Source organism: Oncorhynchus nerka, linkage group LG2, assembly GCF_034236695.1.
Source record: "Oncorhynchus nerka isolate Pitt River linkage group LG2, Oner_Uvic_2.0, whole genome shotgun sequence".
Lineage (NCBI taxonomy): Eukaryota > Metazoa > Chordata > Actinopteri > Salmoniformes > Salmonidae > Oncorhynchus > Oncorhynchus nerka.
This window is the reverse complement of record NC_088397.1, coordinates 12,288,682-12,305,991: the sequence shown is the minus strand read 5'-3', so window position 1 is coordinate 12,305,991 and position 17,310 is coordinate 12,288,682. Positions and strand designations below refer to the sequence as shown.

Here is a 17,310-nt window from a genome sequence, read left to right as displayed (position 1 = left end):
GATTACACATGTATAACTGCATCAGTAAATTAGTCAATACAGCAGGTTACAGAGCAGCTTGTGATGGAGGTGGTTCGGGGAACCCTGCGTTGGCTCCCTAAGCTCAGTAGGTATACAGTCTTGTTGCACACAGCAGACCTGTGGTTTAACAGGCACATTTTTGGTGCCTTTGTGAACGGAGTCAAATATAGAGAAAGTTGGAGGGGTCAAGTCAGAAAGAGGATATGAACCACTTGACAGGGTCTGGAAAGGGGACAGTAAAATGGAGGCTTTAGCAGACGGACGGATGGACTCACCGATTCTGGCCGCTCAACGGGAACGCTCCCATTCCAAATGGACAAACTCTTTGCTGCCCCTTAGTGGCTTTGCTCTGTTATTATAACATCAGGCCGAGACAAGGAGCCAGTCAGATTCAGAACACTAGAACGATGAATAATAGTTTAATAGCAAAGGTAACAGACAGGTGAGATGTAAAAAATACCTTGTTTTATTATTTAGCCAATGGAAATGTGAAGAAACCGTAGATGAGCAGTAGAGTTACAAGCGTACATCACACACACACAACTTATGATGCGCCACATGGTCATTACAGTTTTACTGTAGTACTTTGTCACACAGTATAATCATTTTACTACAAAGTTTCTATTGCAGCCACAATCTGCAAAGATGAAAAATCCTCTACACCATGGAATTTCTATTCCGGTTATTCAAAAAAAAAAAAGAAGAGGTGAAATCTAAAATTAACAATTAACAAACATGAATGTTGGAGCAAAGATTATTACTATTTTTTTTTTAATAGGAGATTGGTCGGTACTCAATTCCCCTTGGTATTTTTATTGATTCATAGACAGTACAGCTGGACAGTAGAGCCAGATAAAAGGGACATGGACAGGAGAGGTGGAGACAGGGCTCCAACCCCCGTCACCAAGGGGGTAATTATGGTCCCGAGTTGAGAGGACTACCCATTGACCAGACTCCAGCCCAAGCAAACAAATCCTAGTCAATTTCATCTCAGACAAACTGAAGTCTCAATACGTCATAAAATGAATGAAAAGTAAATATTGAATTGATGTCCATAAATGGACAATCCACTCGAGGTGGTTCTCTCTGCTTATGCCCCATGTCTAGACACAAAATAGTGAGCAAGTTTCAGTGCATAACCCTTCAAACCCCCATGCACCATGCACATATTAGACTAGGGGGCGACATTTTCCTCACGCAAAAAAAAAGGTGCAGCTCTGTGCAAAGAATACCATAAAACTCAATCTGTATGATAAAAAAACTCATTATAAAGCATGATTTAATTTGAACTTTTCAACAAGTAGTGTCATAAGAAGGCAAGAATTTAGCCAGGGTTCAGTCAACTGAGCAATGCATGCGATGTGTGCGATGCAATTGAGAGTTGAAGTTTTTGGAATTCACATTGGATCATTTGCCTTCACATCTATTTGAAATCTTATGGTTCTTTTGCTCACTGCTCAATGCCATTTGCTCGTGCAAAATGTCACCCTTGCACTGATTGTCCCTGGTCCCCCTCCCTACAACACACAATTACTGTTCGTTCAGCCAATAAGGAGAGACTGTGGGAAGATTTTGTTGTGATGGAAAAAGTCATCTTGATTATCACCTGCAGAGGTGACTCTGCGGTGTATATGCCTGTGTGTGTTTCTTTAAATGTCTCGGTGTGTGAGAGAGATGGAGAGAGATTAGGTGCTTGGATGTGTATGATAGTTTCCAGAGCAGCAGGCAGGAGACCAGGGGTAAGCAGGGATACCTTTTACACCTCAAATGCTGGGAACTTTGATTTCAGGGGCTGGAGAAGGTCTGCCAGGAAGTAGATGGTTCCAGCCATGCCTGTGGACAGGAAGTGACACATTCATTTCACGTCTAAAACAGTTATTGGGTCGTATTCGTACATCTTAGCAAAACATTTGCAAAGGAAAATTAAAACATATGATCAGGTCGTGCCTCCTCGTTTATTAGATATCAAATGGTAGAAAACTAACGAACACAACCATGTTCAAGCTTTCCACTATTCATTGACCAATAGAAATGTGTCAAATTATTGAGCAAATCTGTGATCTAGGCTAAACATTCCCAATTGAAACACTTGATATTGTGTGTGTTAGACGGCTTCACATTACCTTCAAATAATGAGAACGGAGTGTCCGGTGTCCTGCAGCCATGTTTGCCGTAGTTCATGCACCAGTCTGCAAACTACACAAAACACAAGACCACAGCTTTTTACAATACAACAGTCAAACTGCATGAGTATCAGACCATTGACAAATACTGTCCTAAGAGAAATACTGTCCTAAGAGAAATACTGTCCTAAGACAAATACTGTCCTAAGACAAATACTGTCCTAAGACAAATATATCTTTAGCAGCCCATTCTTACTGTGTGCCTTACAGTGCCACTTGAGATGACACTAGGATTAAATGGCCCACTTGTGTGACCACAAAGCCCTTCTAGTCCGTTCCAATACAGTACATTGGATTAAATGGAAGAGCTTAAACTACACATGGGACCCCCCCTCACTGTCTGTTGATGCAAAGACACGCGCTAATAGCAACACGCTGTCAATAGCAACACGCTGTCAATAGCAACACGCTGTCAATAGCAACACGCTGTCAATAGCAACACGCTGTCAATAGCAACACGCTGACAGCCACTTAGCGCTTGTCAATAAACATACAACGGTTCACTTCTCAAGCTTCTCAGGTTCTCTGAATAATGTTTCATTTAAGTTTGGGTCGCTGCCAGCAGGATTATTGAGTGTAGTTCAGAGTTCTGCTAAAGTGACCTTCAATCTTATATGGAAACTCTGGATTCTGAGAAGTTTTTTGTAACAGCTCCCGAGACAAGCTGCTAGTGGGTGGTAAACCTTGTAGAGACCCCGTCAAATGTCTATTTGTTGAAACATCAAACCATCAGAGGCTGGTAGAGGGGAGGACCTACAGTTGAGCCTGGAGTTACTCCGGATTTGAAAAAAAAAGTTATTTGATCATGTGACCGGACGAGGGGAAACTCCAGGCTCCACACCCTCATCAATTGATGAGAGCTTGCTTGTGGTAACAGGCGAGGACATTGTCAGGAGATGTCCCCGTCAGGTCAGTAAGTTCAGGCTGCCTCTCACCATACAGGCCCTGTAGAGGTGCTTGGGGTCATGGGTGAGCTTGTAGAGGGCCAGGAAGGCGTAGGCGTTACCCGCGGCGCCGTGACACAGGCCGTAGCCCTTCTTCAGCAGGCCCCTGTGCCACACCACCTCCCCACACTGTAGAGCCTCTTCCAGGTACTGGCCCACTCCAAACACCTGCAGGGGGAAAACAGGGCAAAGGCATGTTCAGTAAGGCTCAATGTTTTTAAATGTTTCAAACAGGAAAGTAACATGTCTTTCTTTAGGGGACGTTGAGACAGTACTGTAAAAACTCAGTCTATTTCTAACCCAAAAGGATTGATTGGCAGACAACTAATGCCCTCTATGTTAAATGTGTGACACATGAAAGACATTATCAGAATAAAAGCAGTGATAATGTTTTAAGGGACATTATCCTAGTCTATTGCAGCTATACCTTTTGGTTGGTTGCTAATACAGCAAATAAACAACTTCACCACCATTACTTTCCAAGAGACCTCCGGCCTCGATGGTGTTATTCTGCCAATTACATCTGAGATTGCATGTACCATAGTAATTATCCATATCACATATTCTATCCATAACATAGTACTGGGGTGTGTTGAGTAGAGGCACACCGTATCAAAACATTTTGTAACGGGAAAAAAGCAAACACCTGCGTTTTTATTGGATGAGTTCAGATAGAAAAGAGCACCTCCCAGTTCCACTAAAAGGTTTACCCTCTACTGAACAGGGCCCAGGTTTCCAGTACCTTGTAGGCCTGCAGCAGCATGTAGATAATGCCTGGGGCTCCATGACACCAGTGCACCAGCAGGTCCCTGTTGTCCCCTATGCAGGGCGGGTAGTTCCCAGTGGGAAAGCGGAGTCGACAGACGTGGTCCACGCTGGGCCTCACCAGTCTGTGGACCCTCTCATCCCCCGCCACATAGCCTGGCTGCAGGGCACAGAACAGGGAAGACATCTTTCATGGCTCACACTTCATAGTAGGTTGATGAAAATGTTGGGGTCATTTCCATTTGGTGGTTTGTTATCAATGAGAAAAAGCAAGTTTACTCCCTGAATTGATCCCAACCCTGGTTGCTGATTCGTCTATGTTTATGTTCCCATAATACAGTGTTTCCAAACCTGGTCTTCAGAGTCTCCCAGTAATTTCACATACTCTATTCCAGCATCAGCATATGATTCAACTACTTGGTGGAGTAGGACTTAACATACAGTGGCAAGACAAAGTAAGTGAACTCTTTGGAAATACCTGGATTTCTGCATAAATATTCATCTAAGTATAGACAAACAGTCTGCTTAAACTAATAACACACAAATTATGGTATTTTTCTTGGCTATATTGAATACATAATTTAAAAATTCAGTGTAGGTTGGAAAAAGTATGTGAACCCCTAGGCTAATGACTTCTCCAAAAGCTAATTGGAGTCAGGAGTCAACTAACCTGGAGTCCAATCAATGAGATGAGATTGGAGATGTTGGTTAGAGCTGCCCTGACCCATAAAAAAATTCACAAAATTTGAGTTTCCTATTCACAAGAAGCATAGCCTGATGTGAACCATGCCTTGAACAGAATTGTTGACTTGCATAAAAGCCTTGATGTTTATCAGTTCACGGTAAGACAAATTGTCTATAAATGGAGAAAGTTCAGCACTGTTGCTACTCTCCCTAGGAGTGGCCGTCCTGCAAAGATGACTGCAAGAGCACAGCGCAGAATGTTCAATGAGGTTAAGAAGAATCCTAGAGTGTCAGCTAAAGACTTACTGAAATCTCTCAGGTTGAGAGCTTCAAGTTCCTTGGTGTCCACAGCAACAACAAACTAGAATAGTCCAAACACACCAAGACAGTTGTGAAGAGGGAACGACGAAGCCGATTCCCCCTCAGGAGACTAAAATGATTTGTCATGGGTACCGAGATCCTCAAAAAGGTTCTACAGTTGCACCCCCAAGCCATAAGACTCCTGAACAGGTAACCAAACGGCTTCCCGGACTATTTGCACTGTGCCCCCCCCAAACCCCTCTTACGCTCCTGCTACTGTCAGTTTATCTTATATGCATAGTCACTTTAACTATACATTCATAATACTACCTCAATTGGGCCGACCAACCAGTGCTCCCACACATTGGCTAATGTGGCTATCTGCATTGTGTCCCACCACCCTCCAACCCCTTTCTTTTACTATACTGCAACTCTCTGTTCATCATATATGCATAGTCACTTTAACCATATCTACATGTACATACTACCTCAATCAGCCTGACTAACCGGTGTCTGTATGTATTCTCGCCACTTTTATAGCCTCACTACTTTTATAGCCTCACTACTGTATGTAGCCTCACTACTGTATGTAGCCTCACTACTGTATGTAGCCTCACTACTGTATGTAGCCTGTCTTTTTACTGTTGTTTTTATTTCTTTACTTACCAATTGTTCACCTAATACCTTTTTTGCACTATTGGTTAGAGCCTGTAAGTAAACATTTCACTGTAACGCCTACACCTGTTGTATTCAGCATGTCACTAACGTCTACACCTGTTGTATTCAGCATTTCACTCACTGTAACTTCTACACCTGTTGTATTCAGCATTTCACTGTAACGTCTACACCTGTTGTATTCAGCATTTCTACACTCACTGTAACATTTTCTACACCTGTTGTATTCAGCATTTCACTGTAACGTCTACACCTGTTGTATTCAGCATTTCACTGTCGGCATTTCACGTCTACACCTGTTGTATTCGGCATTTCACTGTAACGTCTACACCTGTTGTATTCGGCATTTCACTGTAACGTCTACACCTGTTGTATTCGGCATTTCACTGTAACGTCTACACCTGTTGTATTCGGCATTTCACTGTAACGTCTACACCTGTTGTATTCGGCATTTCACTGTAACGTCTACACCTCAGCATTTTGTATTACACCTGTTGGCATTTCACTGTAACGTCTACACCTGTTGTATTCGGCATTTCACTGTAAGGTCTACACCTGTTGTATTCGGCATTTCACTGTAAGGTCTACACCTGTTGTATTCGGCATTTCACTGTAACGTCTACACCTGTTGTATTCAGCATTTCACTGTAACGTCTACACCTGTTGTATTCATTTCACTGTAACGTCTACACCTGTTGTATTCGGCATTTCACTGTAACGGCATTTCACTGTAACGTCTACACCTGTTGTATTCGGCATTTCACTGTAACGTCTACGTCTACACCCTGTATTCGGCATTTCACTGTATTCAGCATTTCACTGTCTACACCTGTTGTACGCATTTCACTAACGTCTACACCTGTTGTATTCGGCATTTCACTGTAACGTCTACACCTGTTGTATTCGGCATTTCACTGTAACGTCTAACTACACCTGTTGTATTCGGCATTTCATTTCACTGTAACGTCTACACCTGTTGTATTCGGCATTTCACTGTCTACAACGGTCGTCTACACCTGTTGTATTCGGCATTTCACTGTAACGTCTACACCTGTTGTATTCGGCATTTCACTGTAACGTCTACACCTGTTGTATTCGGCATTTCACTGTAACGTCTACACCTGTTGTATTCGGCATTTCACTGTAACGTCTACACCACCTTTTGTATTACACGGCATTTCACTGTAACGTCTACACCTGTTGTATTCGGCATTTCACTAACGTCTACACCGCATTTCACTACACCTGTTGTATTCGGCATTTCACTGTAACGTCTACACCTGTTGTATTCGGCATTTCACTGTAACGTCTACACCTGTTGTATTCGGCATTTCACTGTAACGTCTACACCTGTTGTATTCGGCATTTCACTGTAACGTCTACACCTGTTGTATTCGGCATTTCACTGTAACGTCTACACCTGTTGTATTCGGCATTTCATTTCACTGTTGTATTCGGCATTTCACGTAACTACACCTGTTGTATTCGGCATTTTTCACTGTCGGCATTTCACTGTAACGTCTACACCTGTTGTATTCGGCATTTCACTGTAACGTCTACACCTGTTGTATTCGGCATTTCACTGTAACGTCTACACCTGTTGTATTCAGCATTTCACTGTAACGTCTACACCTGTTGTATTCAGCATTTCACTGTAACGTCTACACCTGTTGTATTCGGCATTTCACTGTAACGTCTACACCTGTTGTATTCGGCATTTCACTGTAACGTCTACACCTGCATTTCACTGTAACGTCTACACCTGTTGTATTCGGCATTTCACTGTAACGTCTACACCTGTTGCATTTCACTGTAACGTCTACACCTGTTGTATTCGGCATTTCACTGTAACGTCTACACCTGTTGTATTCGGCATTTCACTGTCTACAATTTCACTGTAACGTCTACACCTGTCTAACGTCTACACCTGTTGTATTCAGCATTTCACTGTAACGTCTACACCTGTTGTATTCAGCATTTCACTGTAACGTCTACACCTGTTGTATTCGGCATTTCACTGTAACGTCTACACCTGTTGTATTCGGCATTTCACTGTAACGTCTACACCTGTTGTATTCGGCATTTCACTGTAACGTCTACACCTGTTGTATTCAGCATTTCACTGTAACGTCTACACCTGTTGTATTCGGCATTTCATTTCACTGTTGTCGGCATTTCACGTCTACACCTGTTGTATTCAGCATTTCACTGTAACGTCTACACCTGTTGTATTCAGCATTTCACTGTAAGGTCTACACCTGTTGTATTCGGCACACGCGACAAATACTTTGATTTGAACATGCTAACATCTCTGTTGACGAGTCTACGATACGTAAAACATTGAACAAGAAAGGTGTTCATGGGAGGACTCCACGGAAGAAGCCACTGCTGTAAAAAAAAAACAAGTTTGAAGTTTGCAAAATAGCATCTGGATGTTCCACAGCGCTACTGGCTGAATATTCTCTGACAGATGAAACTACAGTTGTGTTGTCAGAAGGAACACACAACACTATGGGTGGAGAAAAAACGACAGCACACCAACATGAAAACCTCATCCCAGCTGTAAAGTATGGTGGAGGGAGCATCATGGTTTGGGGCTGCTTTGCTGCCTCAGGGCCTGGACAGCTTGCTATCATCGACGGGAAAACGAATTCAAGTTTATCAAGACATTTTGCAGGATAATGTACAGTTATCTGTCCACTGAAATTAAAGTTCAACAGAAGTTGGGTGATTAAACAACCCAAAAGACAGAAGTAAATCAACAACAGAATGGCTTCAACAGACGAAAATATGCCTTCTGGAGTGGCCCAGTTAGAGTCCTGACTTCAACCCAATTGAGATGCTGTGGCATGACCTCAAGAGCAGTTCACACCAGACATCCCAAGAATATTGCTGAACTGAAACAGTTTTGTAAAGAGGAATGGTCCAAAATTCCTCCTGACTTATGCAGGTCTGCTCTGCAACTACAGAAAACGTTTGGTTGAGGTTATTGCTGCAAAAGGAGGAGTTCACATATTTTCCCCACCATGCACTGTGAATGTTTACACGGTGTGTTCAATAAAGACATGAAAACGTATAATTGTGTGTTATTAGTTTAAGCAGACTGTCCATTGTTGTGACCTAGATGAAGATCAGATAAAAAATTAATTGAACAATTTGTGCAGAAATCCAGGTATTTCCAAAAGGTTCACATACGTTTCTTGCCACTGTATGAAGGCGTTTTCTTTAGATTCAGAATCCTGCATAAATGGGAATTTCAACCTATCAGCTTTACCTGCATGGGAATAAAGGGAAGTTCGAACCAATCGGCTCTAGCTTTATTACCTGCATGAGGAAGTAGTAGATGCCTGCCAGGCCGTGGGCGGGGCCTACATACTGTTCTTGGTACCACTCGTACATCAGAGGGCTCTGGTCCTGACAGCGGAACCTCTGAGACTGGCCCTCCCCCGATATTAACACAGCCTCACAAATCTGTGGGAGAGAGACCAGGGTCAAAACACACATCCCTGGATCTGTGGGAGAGAGACCAGGATCAAAACACACATCCCTGATATCAACACAGCCTCAGATCAGAGGGAGAGAGACCAGGGTCAAAACACACATCCCTGGATCTGTGGGAGAGAGACCAGGATCAAAACACACATCCCTGATATCAACACAGCCTCAGATCAGAGGGAGAGAGACCAGGGTCAAAACACACATCCCTGGATCTGTGGGAGACAGACCAGGGTCAAAACACACCACAACTCAGTCAGAAACCTCCCAATAGAGTGGTTGTATTGCTTCTGAAAATCTGCAGGGTGGATGACTGAACGTACACAACATATATCAACGGGATAAAATAATTAACGCTTTTCACACTATTGTGCCCGACCTGAACCTTACTGGCGCTGATATTATATAATGGTTTTGTCCAGGGATGGGCATCTGAACTCATAACGAGGGGCTGCAGTGGCTCACGGGTCAGCTTACCCACATCCACACATGCAGTCAGACCCGCCCTTAGCCTTTTGGGAGCCTTATGCAAAATGTTGTTACGCGAACCCTCCTGAGCAATACATTTTACTCCCCCCTACATTTTAGCCAAAGACTAGTATACGCAATGTCTAGTCTGTTTCATAAATGTGCAATAAGCATAAAACAGTTAAATAAGGAATTGGCAACACATTCTCATTCTGAGAAATATGGTAGGTCACATGATTTGAACATCTGAACCAAGTGGACAGGCTGACATGCTGCTCAAACAGTTGGAGACAAACAGAAGGGTGTGTTCATAACAATTCAACTGTTCTACCTTATTAGCCAACAAATAGATCCATGTTGGCTAAACTTGAAATATAAAGATTAGCTGGCTAGTCACCAGCACGTGGGCTTGAGAGATGGCTGATGAGACCGGTGTTAATTCTCTATAGCCTAATGGCTGATGAGACCTGTGTTAATTCTCTATAGCCTAATGGCTGATGAGACCGGTGTTCATTCTCTATAGCCTAATGGCTGATGAGACCGGTGTTCATTCTCTATAGCCTGATGAGACCTGTGTTAATTCTCTATAGCCTAATGGCTGATGAGACCTGTGTTAATTCTCTATAGCTAAATGGCTGATGAGAACGGTGTTAATTCTCTATAGCTAAATGGCTGATGAGACCCGTGTTAATTCTCTATAGCCTAATGGCTGATGAGACCTGTGTTAATTCTCTATAGCCTAATGGCTGATGAGACCTGTGTTAATTCTCTATAGCCTAATGGCTGATGAGACCGGTGTTCATTCTCTATAGCCCGATGAGACCTGTGTTAATTCTCTATAGCCTAATGGCTGATGAGACCTGTGTTAATTCTCTATAGCTTAATGGCTGATGAGACCTGTGTTAATTCTCTATAGCCTAATGGCTGATGAGACCTGTGTTAATTCTCTATAGCCTGATGGCTGATGAGACCTGTGTTCATTCTCTATAGCCTAATGGCTGATGAGACCTGTGTTAATTCTCTATAGCCTAATGGCTGATGAGACCTGTGTTAATTCTCTATAGCCTGATGGCTGCTACAAGAAGTTAGTCATTATTAGTGAAGGAGCATTATGCTTCTAGTCACAGTTGTGACAAAAAGATGACATTTTCAAAGACTTGAAAGACAGATAAGTTAAACTAAAAACCCAGGTGAAACTATTTTGATAAAATAATGAAATGATTAGTGGGTGTTCTGGTCGTGGAAGGCTTACATTCAGCCTCGGTATAACATCACAAACCCTGAATTCTTTAGATTATTTCTGACTGTTTGAAACGTGTATTTTACCTTTAATTGTACAACTCTTATTTAGAGAAAACATATATAAAAAAAATAGATATCATGAATTGCCCATAAGTTTAAGAAAGAAAATAAACTTGAGATATGGTTCAGGCCATATCGCCCTCCAATTCTACTTCATTTGCCTTGGGGACGGAGAGTAGAGTGAGCCATTTATTACTCATTTCACGCAATTCTACTTCATTTGCCTTGGGGACGGAGAGTAGAGTGAGCCATTTATTACTCATTTCACGCAATTCTACTTCATTTGCCTTGGGGACGGAGAGTAGAGAGTGAGCCATTTATTACTCATTTCACGCAATTCTACTTCATTTGCCTTGGGGACGGAGAGTAGAGTGAGCCATTTATTACTCATTTCACGCAATTCTACTTCATTTGCCTTGGGGACGGAGAGTAGAGTGAGCCATTTATTACTCATTTCACGCAATTCTACTTCATTTGCCTTGGGGACGGAGAGTAGAGTGAGCCATTTATTACTCATTTCACGCAATTCTACTTCATTTGCCTTGGGGACGGAGGGTAGAGTGAGCCATTTATTACTCATTTCACGCAATTCTACTTCATTTGCCTTGGGGACGGAGAGTCAAATGTTCTGAGTGAGCCATTTATTACTCATTTCACGCTAATAAAATTCTACTTCATTTGCCTTGGGGACGGAGGGACTAATAAAATAGAGTGAGCCATTTATTACTCATTTCACTAATAAAATTCTACTTCATTTGCCTTGGGGACGGAGGGACTAATAAAATAGAGTGAGCCATTTATTACTCATTTCACGCTAATAAAATTCTACTTAAAATTTGCTAATAAAATATCAGAGTGAGAGGACTAATAAAATACGGAGGGGACTAATAAAAAAATGTGCTAGTTTTACATCAAATGTTCTGCATTTACCCACATAAAATTTGAGAGTGACTAATAAAATATCTGAGTGAGAGTGACTAATAAAATATCTGAGTGAGAGTGACTAATAAAATATCTGAGTGAGAGTGACTAATAAAATATCTGAGTGAGAGTGACTAATAAAATATCTGAGTGAGTGACTAATAAAATATCTAGTAAAATATAATAAAATATCAGAGTGAGAGTGACTAATAAAATATCTGAGTGAGAGTGACTAATAAAATATCTGAGTGAGAGTGACTAATAAAATATCTGAGTGAGAGTGACTAATAAAATATCTGAGTGAGAGTGACTAATAAAATATCAGAGTGAGAGTGACTAATAAAATATCAGAGTGAGAGTGACTAATAAAATATCTGAGTGAGAGTGACTAATAAAATATCTGAGTGAGAGTGACTAATAAAATATGAGAGTGACTAATAAAATATCAGAGTGAGAGTGACTAATAAAATATCTGAGTGAGAGTGAGAGTGACTAATAAAATATCAGAGTGAGAGTGACTAATAAAATATCTGAGTGAGAGTGACTAATAAAATATGAGAGTGAGAGTGACTAATAAAATATGAGAGTGAGAGTGACTAATAAAATATCTGAGTGAGAGTGACTAATAAAATCAAATGTGGTACGGACATCGACAATGACTAGTTTAGATAGCTGGCTAGATGAACGTATTATTCTAAAAACCGACATGGGCCAATTGAGTGACTGCCAACAAGTTTCCAACCACAGTTTTTATAGTAGTCCTACCTACTCATACAGTATACATGTTTTTATAGTAGTACTACCTACTCATACAGTATACATGTTTTTATAGTAGTCCTACCTACTCATACAGTATACATGTTTTTATAGTAGTCCTACCTACTCATACAGTATACATGTTTTTATAGTAGTCCTACCTACTCATACAGTATACATGTTTTATAGTAGTCCTACCTACTCATACAGTATACATGTTTTTATAGTAGTCCTACCTACTCATACAGTATACATGTTTTTATAGTAGTCCTACCTACTCATACAGTATACATGTTTTTATAGTAGTCCTACCTACTCATACAGTATACATGTTTTTATAGTAGTCCTACCTACTCATACAGTATACATGTTTTTATAGTAGTCCTACCTACTCATACAGTATACATGTTTTTATAGTAGTCCTACCTACTCATACAGTATACATGTTTTTATAGTAGTCCTACCTACTCATACAGTATACATGTTTTTATAGTAGTCCTACCTACTCATACAGTATACATGTTTTTATAGTAGTCCTACCTACTCATACAGTATACATGTTTTTATAGTAGTCCTACCTACTCATACAGTATACATGTTTTTATAGTAGTCCTACCTACTCATACAGTATACATGTTTTTATAGTAGTCCTACCTACTCATACAGTATACATGTTTTTTTGATAGAAATACAAAGTTTTATTACAACTTTATAAACGCACAAAAATAATTTGCTCGTTCGACATGGTGGGATCTTTTTGAGTCGGTAAAAAATATTATGCGAGAAATGGAGGTGAAAACGCTCTTATGAGCAAATACTGATATAACAACCATCACATGGAAGTAAACTTGGAGTCACACAATGATATGGGTGTGTGGTCCTCCCACTAGGACTCAGGAAACCATGCAGTTTACTAGGCTACAGATTAAACCAGTCATGATGAACCTTTCGAATAAACATAGAGTCTTATTCTGGTTACCTGAGCGATACGCGACTGCCGTTTGACAAATAAAAATACCTGCGCTCTTATTCATGTTAAGCTCATGTGGTCTGCCTGCCAGCTGTTGGCTAGAGCGCATGGGCCAAGACGCAACAGTTTGACTCAACTATTGGTAGAGTTGAAAATGTGATGGAAACACATTGAACCTCAGATTGTCATTGGGGCCATGAAAAGGGAAAAGTACATTGTGCGCACTACGTCCTCACCCACTGCGCACTACGTCCTCACCCACTGCGCACTACGTCCTCACCCACTGCGCACTACGTCCTCACCCACTGCGCACTACGTCCTCACCCACTGCGCACTACGTCCTCACCCACTGTGCACTACGTCCTCACCCACTGATTTGTCTCCACACCAAGTCTGCTCGGTGGAAACACCAATGGTGGGAAAATCTGCATATTTTCTTTTTGCATGAAAATCGGTGGCCAATTTGATGGAAACCTAGCTAATGACTGACAAGAGAGGAACTGCTGATGCACAACCACATCTCTAAATTGCATCGTGTGTATTCTAATATTATAACTCTCAACAGTATGTTGAGAAGGCGATAGTTCCTAAAAAGAATGTTTTTAACGTGGGCCTACAAAAGGGGGGCCTCCCTGGCTTTGTCCTTCAGAGCACAGCTCCACCAGTGGATGCATTACCAGGCCAGCACAGTACTTGGCTCGACTAAGCTCCTTTCAGTCATTTAAAAGGTTAACAATTTCATGTCATTATAAAATTGTCCTACTTAGGTGATCGTTCACCTTTCTGATGACAATGCTTGTAGCTCACTCAACCAACTCGGTTTCTATTGAACACGGTCAATGTAACAGTGCTTGTCAAACACATTGAATACATATACAATGTGTATGTGATGAACCTTAACCGTGAGCCTACGACTGACCTGTTGGATGTACTGGATGGGGATCTTGTCGTGGCCAAACTGCTGGTTGATGAAGGTCAGGGCGTAGAGGTAACCCATCCTGCCATAGAGCAGCTCATCAGGGAGACCGCTGGCCCCGGAGCCCATTACCACCGACTGATGGAGCTGCAGCAGCCTGGAGGGAAGGGGGAACACTCAGGTTACTTCAGATCTCTTATGGCATCTTACTGATTAACTGTTTGGACAACATCCAGCCTTTATCCCATAGGATCAGGTGGACCTGTTGCCATATTGGGACACCTACCAAATCCTCTCAGATCTACACAAGTGCGAGGAGTGACTGGCATGATATCCAGATACTGATCAAATGAGCGATTAGGTGGAATGAAATCTAGACACACAGAGCACCAGTGTCTTACTTCTCAGACTGGTGAGCCATATGTAACACATCATTATATAAACAGATCATATACACACACACGTCTATGGCCCATGTCCTGTACTGACCTGCTGAGGCATTCGTCTGACTCCTGTGCCCTCTGTACTCTGTGGTAGACCACTGCTGCCACGGCCAGGGGCCCGGCGTCACCGCACAGGAAGGTGACATCACGTCGCCGCGTCGGACACGTCAGGCTGTGGCCCACGTAGTCCAGAGCCTTCTGCAGGAATGAAGGCTCGCCGAACACACCGTGGAGGTGCAGGTAAAGCAGGGCGATGCCTGGGGAGTGAGAGGGGAGACGAGGAGGGGGCAGGGAAGAGGGCAGAGAGGAGGGATGGGGGGAGACGAGGAGGGGAGAGGGGACAGGGAAGAGGGCAGAGAGGGGATGGGGGAGACGAGGAGGGGGAGAGGGGACAGGGAAGAGGGCAGAGAGGTATGGGGGAGACGAGGAGGGGGAGAGGGGGAGACGAGGAGGGAGGGGATGGGGGAGACGAGGAGGGAGGGGATGGGGGAGACGAGGAGGGGACAGGGAAGAGGGCAGAGAGGTATGGGGGAGACGAGGAGGGGGAGAGGGGACAGGGCAGAGAGGAGGGAGGTATGGAGGGAGACGAGGAGGGGGAGAGGGGACAGGGCAGAGAGGAGGGAGGGGATGTGGGAGACGAGGAGGGGGGAGAGGGGACAGGGCAGAGAGGGAGGTATGGGGGAGACGAGGAGTGGGGAGAGGGGACAGGGCAGAGAGGAGGGAGGGGATGGGAGATGATGAGGTGGGGGACAGGAAAGAGGGATGCGAGGAAGAGAAAGGCGGGGACAGAGTTTAGGAGACTTATGATTTGAGGTGACAGAATGTAGTCGAACCTAGAAAAAACAAGATGGTGGGTTATTCTTCCTCACCTGCCCAGCCAGTGTAGCCAGTGCAGTCTCTAGGGTCAGCAGACTTGAGCCCGTTCTCCATGTGCATCAACAGCTGACTGATGGCATTGCTCAACCGCCCTGCAAACTCTGCTGTGAGCTGTAGAAAACACCATGACAGAACATATTGAATTTTATTGGATTAGATCTTTATCAGTAGTCCTGGCTTTGAAGTCCTTTGAATGTTACATATTTCAGTTACCTGATGCATTTACCATAAAAAGGCTAATGACATGTAGGCTATGTATTGTACAGCCAGGGTATGACCGTTTGCTTACCAGGCCTAGCTAGCTTTAACTTCGGCTAGCTAATGTTAGCTTCATACCTTTCCTTGTGAATCAAATAGTTCTTGCACAGATGCAGGGTTCCCATCATAGTCTGCGTATGGGTTCTTCCAAGCTCTCTGGTCCATTTTCTTCCAACTCCCCTCCGCTCCCACTAAAACTCAAGTTTTTTGGTCAAACGAGAAGGAATCTGCGAGAGAGGTGGGATGGGGACACACGATGTTGAGACCACTCTCGGTCTGGCTCTCGCTACAGATATAATTACATTAATTTCAACAACTCCTTGGTAGAGGGTGCAACAAAAATATGCAATGTATCTCGCTATCTAACTAAATCAAATATAATAGTTAGAGACACTGCTTTGGAAGAGATTCGTGCAACACGCCCCCAAACTTGCTAGCTATGCTAACTAGCGCTAGCATGCTACGCTAGCTCAATATCATGTGCTCAGTCGCCATTGAAATTAGCATGTGTGATAGTGCAGCTAGCTATAGCTACAATATTAGCTAATATTTTGAAACACATGCCTTTGCGCTAAATACACAAAAAAAAGGCCGAATGTTAAAAGTCAGTCGATTAAAAGGACATACCACTGCAGACGGTTGATGTTTATAATGTTCTTGATCGCTTCACTGACAAACACGTTGAATGGACTTTACAACGTCAGTGTGGCCACCTGGTGTGAAGGAGTCCGCATTACAGGCCTTTTTTGGTTACTTGGAGCAGTGAAGAGGACCGTGTGAGGTAATATGTTGATGTGCAGTAAATAACGAGTTAAACAATCAACTATCATAATACTGACTATTCATTTATAAAACACTATTCATCTTCAACTGCCACCTTGTAATCCTGCCACTTTGTAATGCTGCCACCTGTGCATTGCAAATACGATATTGCAATTACACTGTGTATTTTCTGTGTGCCATAATGACAGTGAAAAGGCGTAAGCAATGCTATGGATTTTATGCACGCAGGGATAGATTGAGCTGGTGGAAGGATACGCATCCAACTTTTAAAACTATTGTTGCCTTTTAAACAAAGCAGAAGGTTTTGCTATGAAGGCCTACATGTCTGTTTTGAATGATTAAAACCCATCCCAGTCTCTGAATTATGAGTTGTTCAATGAAAAGAGTCCATTTGATATTTTAAGTATAAATTGTGCACCAATACTACATTTTAAAAGCCTGTTATATTAATATTTAAAGCCCTTTAATATACAGTACCAGTATTTTTAATATACAATACCAGTATTTTCCCACACTACCAGCCAGGTGCCAATTGGGAGAGAGACAAAAT

The 17,310-nt window shown here is 42.6% G+C and overlaps 1 protein-coding gene across 2 annotated transcripts; it reads right to left on the bottom strand.

Moving 5' to 3' along the window:
- Positions 1-424: 424 nt before the first annotated feature.
- Positions 425-16,710, bottom strand: lancl1 (LanC antibiotic synthetase component C-like 1 (bacterial)). Of its 2 annotated transcripts, none has more exons than XM_065023234.1 (10): positions 16,605-16,710; positions 16,056-16,204; positions 15,713-15,830; positions 14,890-15,100; positions 14,404-14,557; positions 8,897-9,043; positions 3,891-4,073; positions 3,140-3,316; positions 2,145-2,217; positions 425-1,854 (listed from the first exon to the last, which is right to left on the bottom strand). In XM_065023234.1, the coding sequence occupies exons 2-10, from the start codon at positions 16,140-16,142 to the stop codon at positions 1,778-1,780; spliced, it is 1,227 nt and encodes a 408-aa protein (XP_064879306.1). In that variant the 5' UTR covers positions 16,143-16,204; positions 16,605-16,710; the 3' UTR covers positions 425-1,777. The 2 variants fall into 2 exon arrangements, with proteins under 2 accessions (XP_064879306.1, XP_064879308.1); XM_065023236.1 differs by lacking the exon at positions 16,605-16,710 and adding an exon at positions 16,542-16,565.
- Between the last annotated feature and the right edge of the window lie 600 nt (positions 16,711-17,310).

Bases quoted from the DNA above. Each gene is read 5' to 3' on its own strand.
- lancl1 (XM_065023234.1), bottom strand. From the start codon at position 16,142: ATGGACCAGAGAGCTTGGAAGAACCCATACGCAGACTATGATGGGAAC. The intron at 4,074-8,896 runs GTAATAAAGCTA...TGTGCCCTGCAG, and splicing joins TCTACTACTTCCTCATGCAG to CCAGGCTATGTGGCGGGGGA. The intron at 2,218-3,139 runs GTGAGAGGCAGC...TGTTTTGTGTAG, and splicing joins ACCTCTACAGGGCCTGTATG to TTTGCAGACTGGTGCATGAA.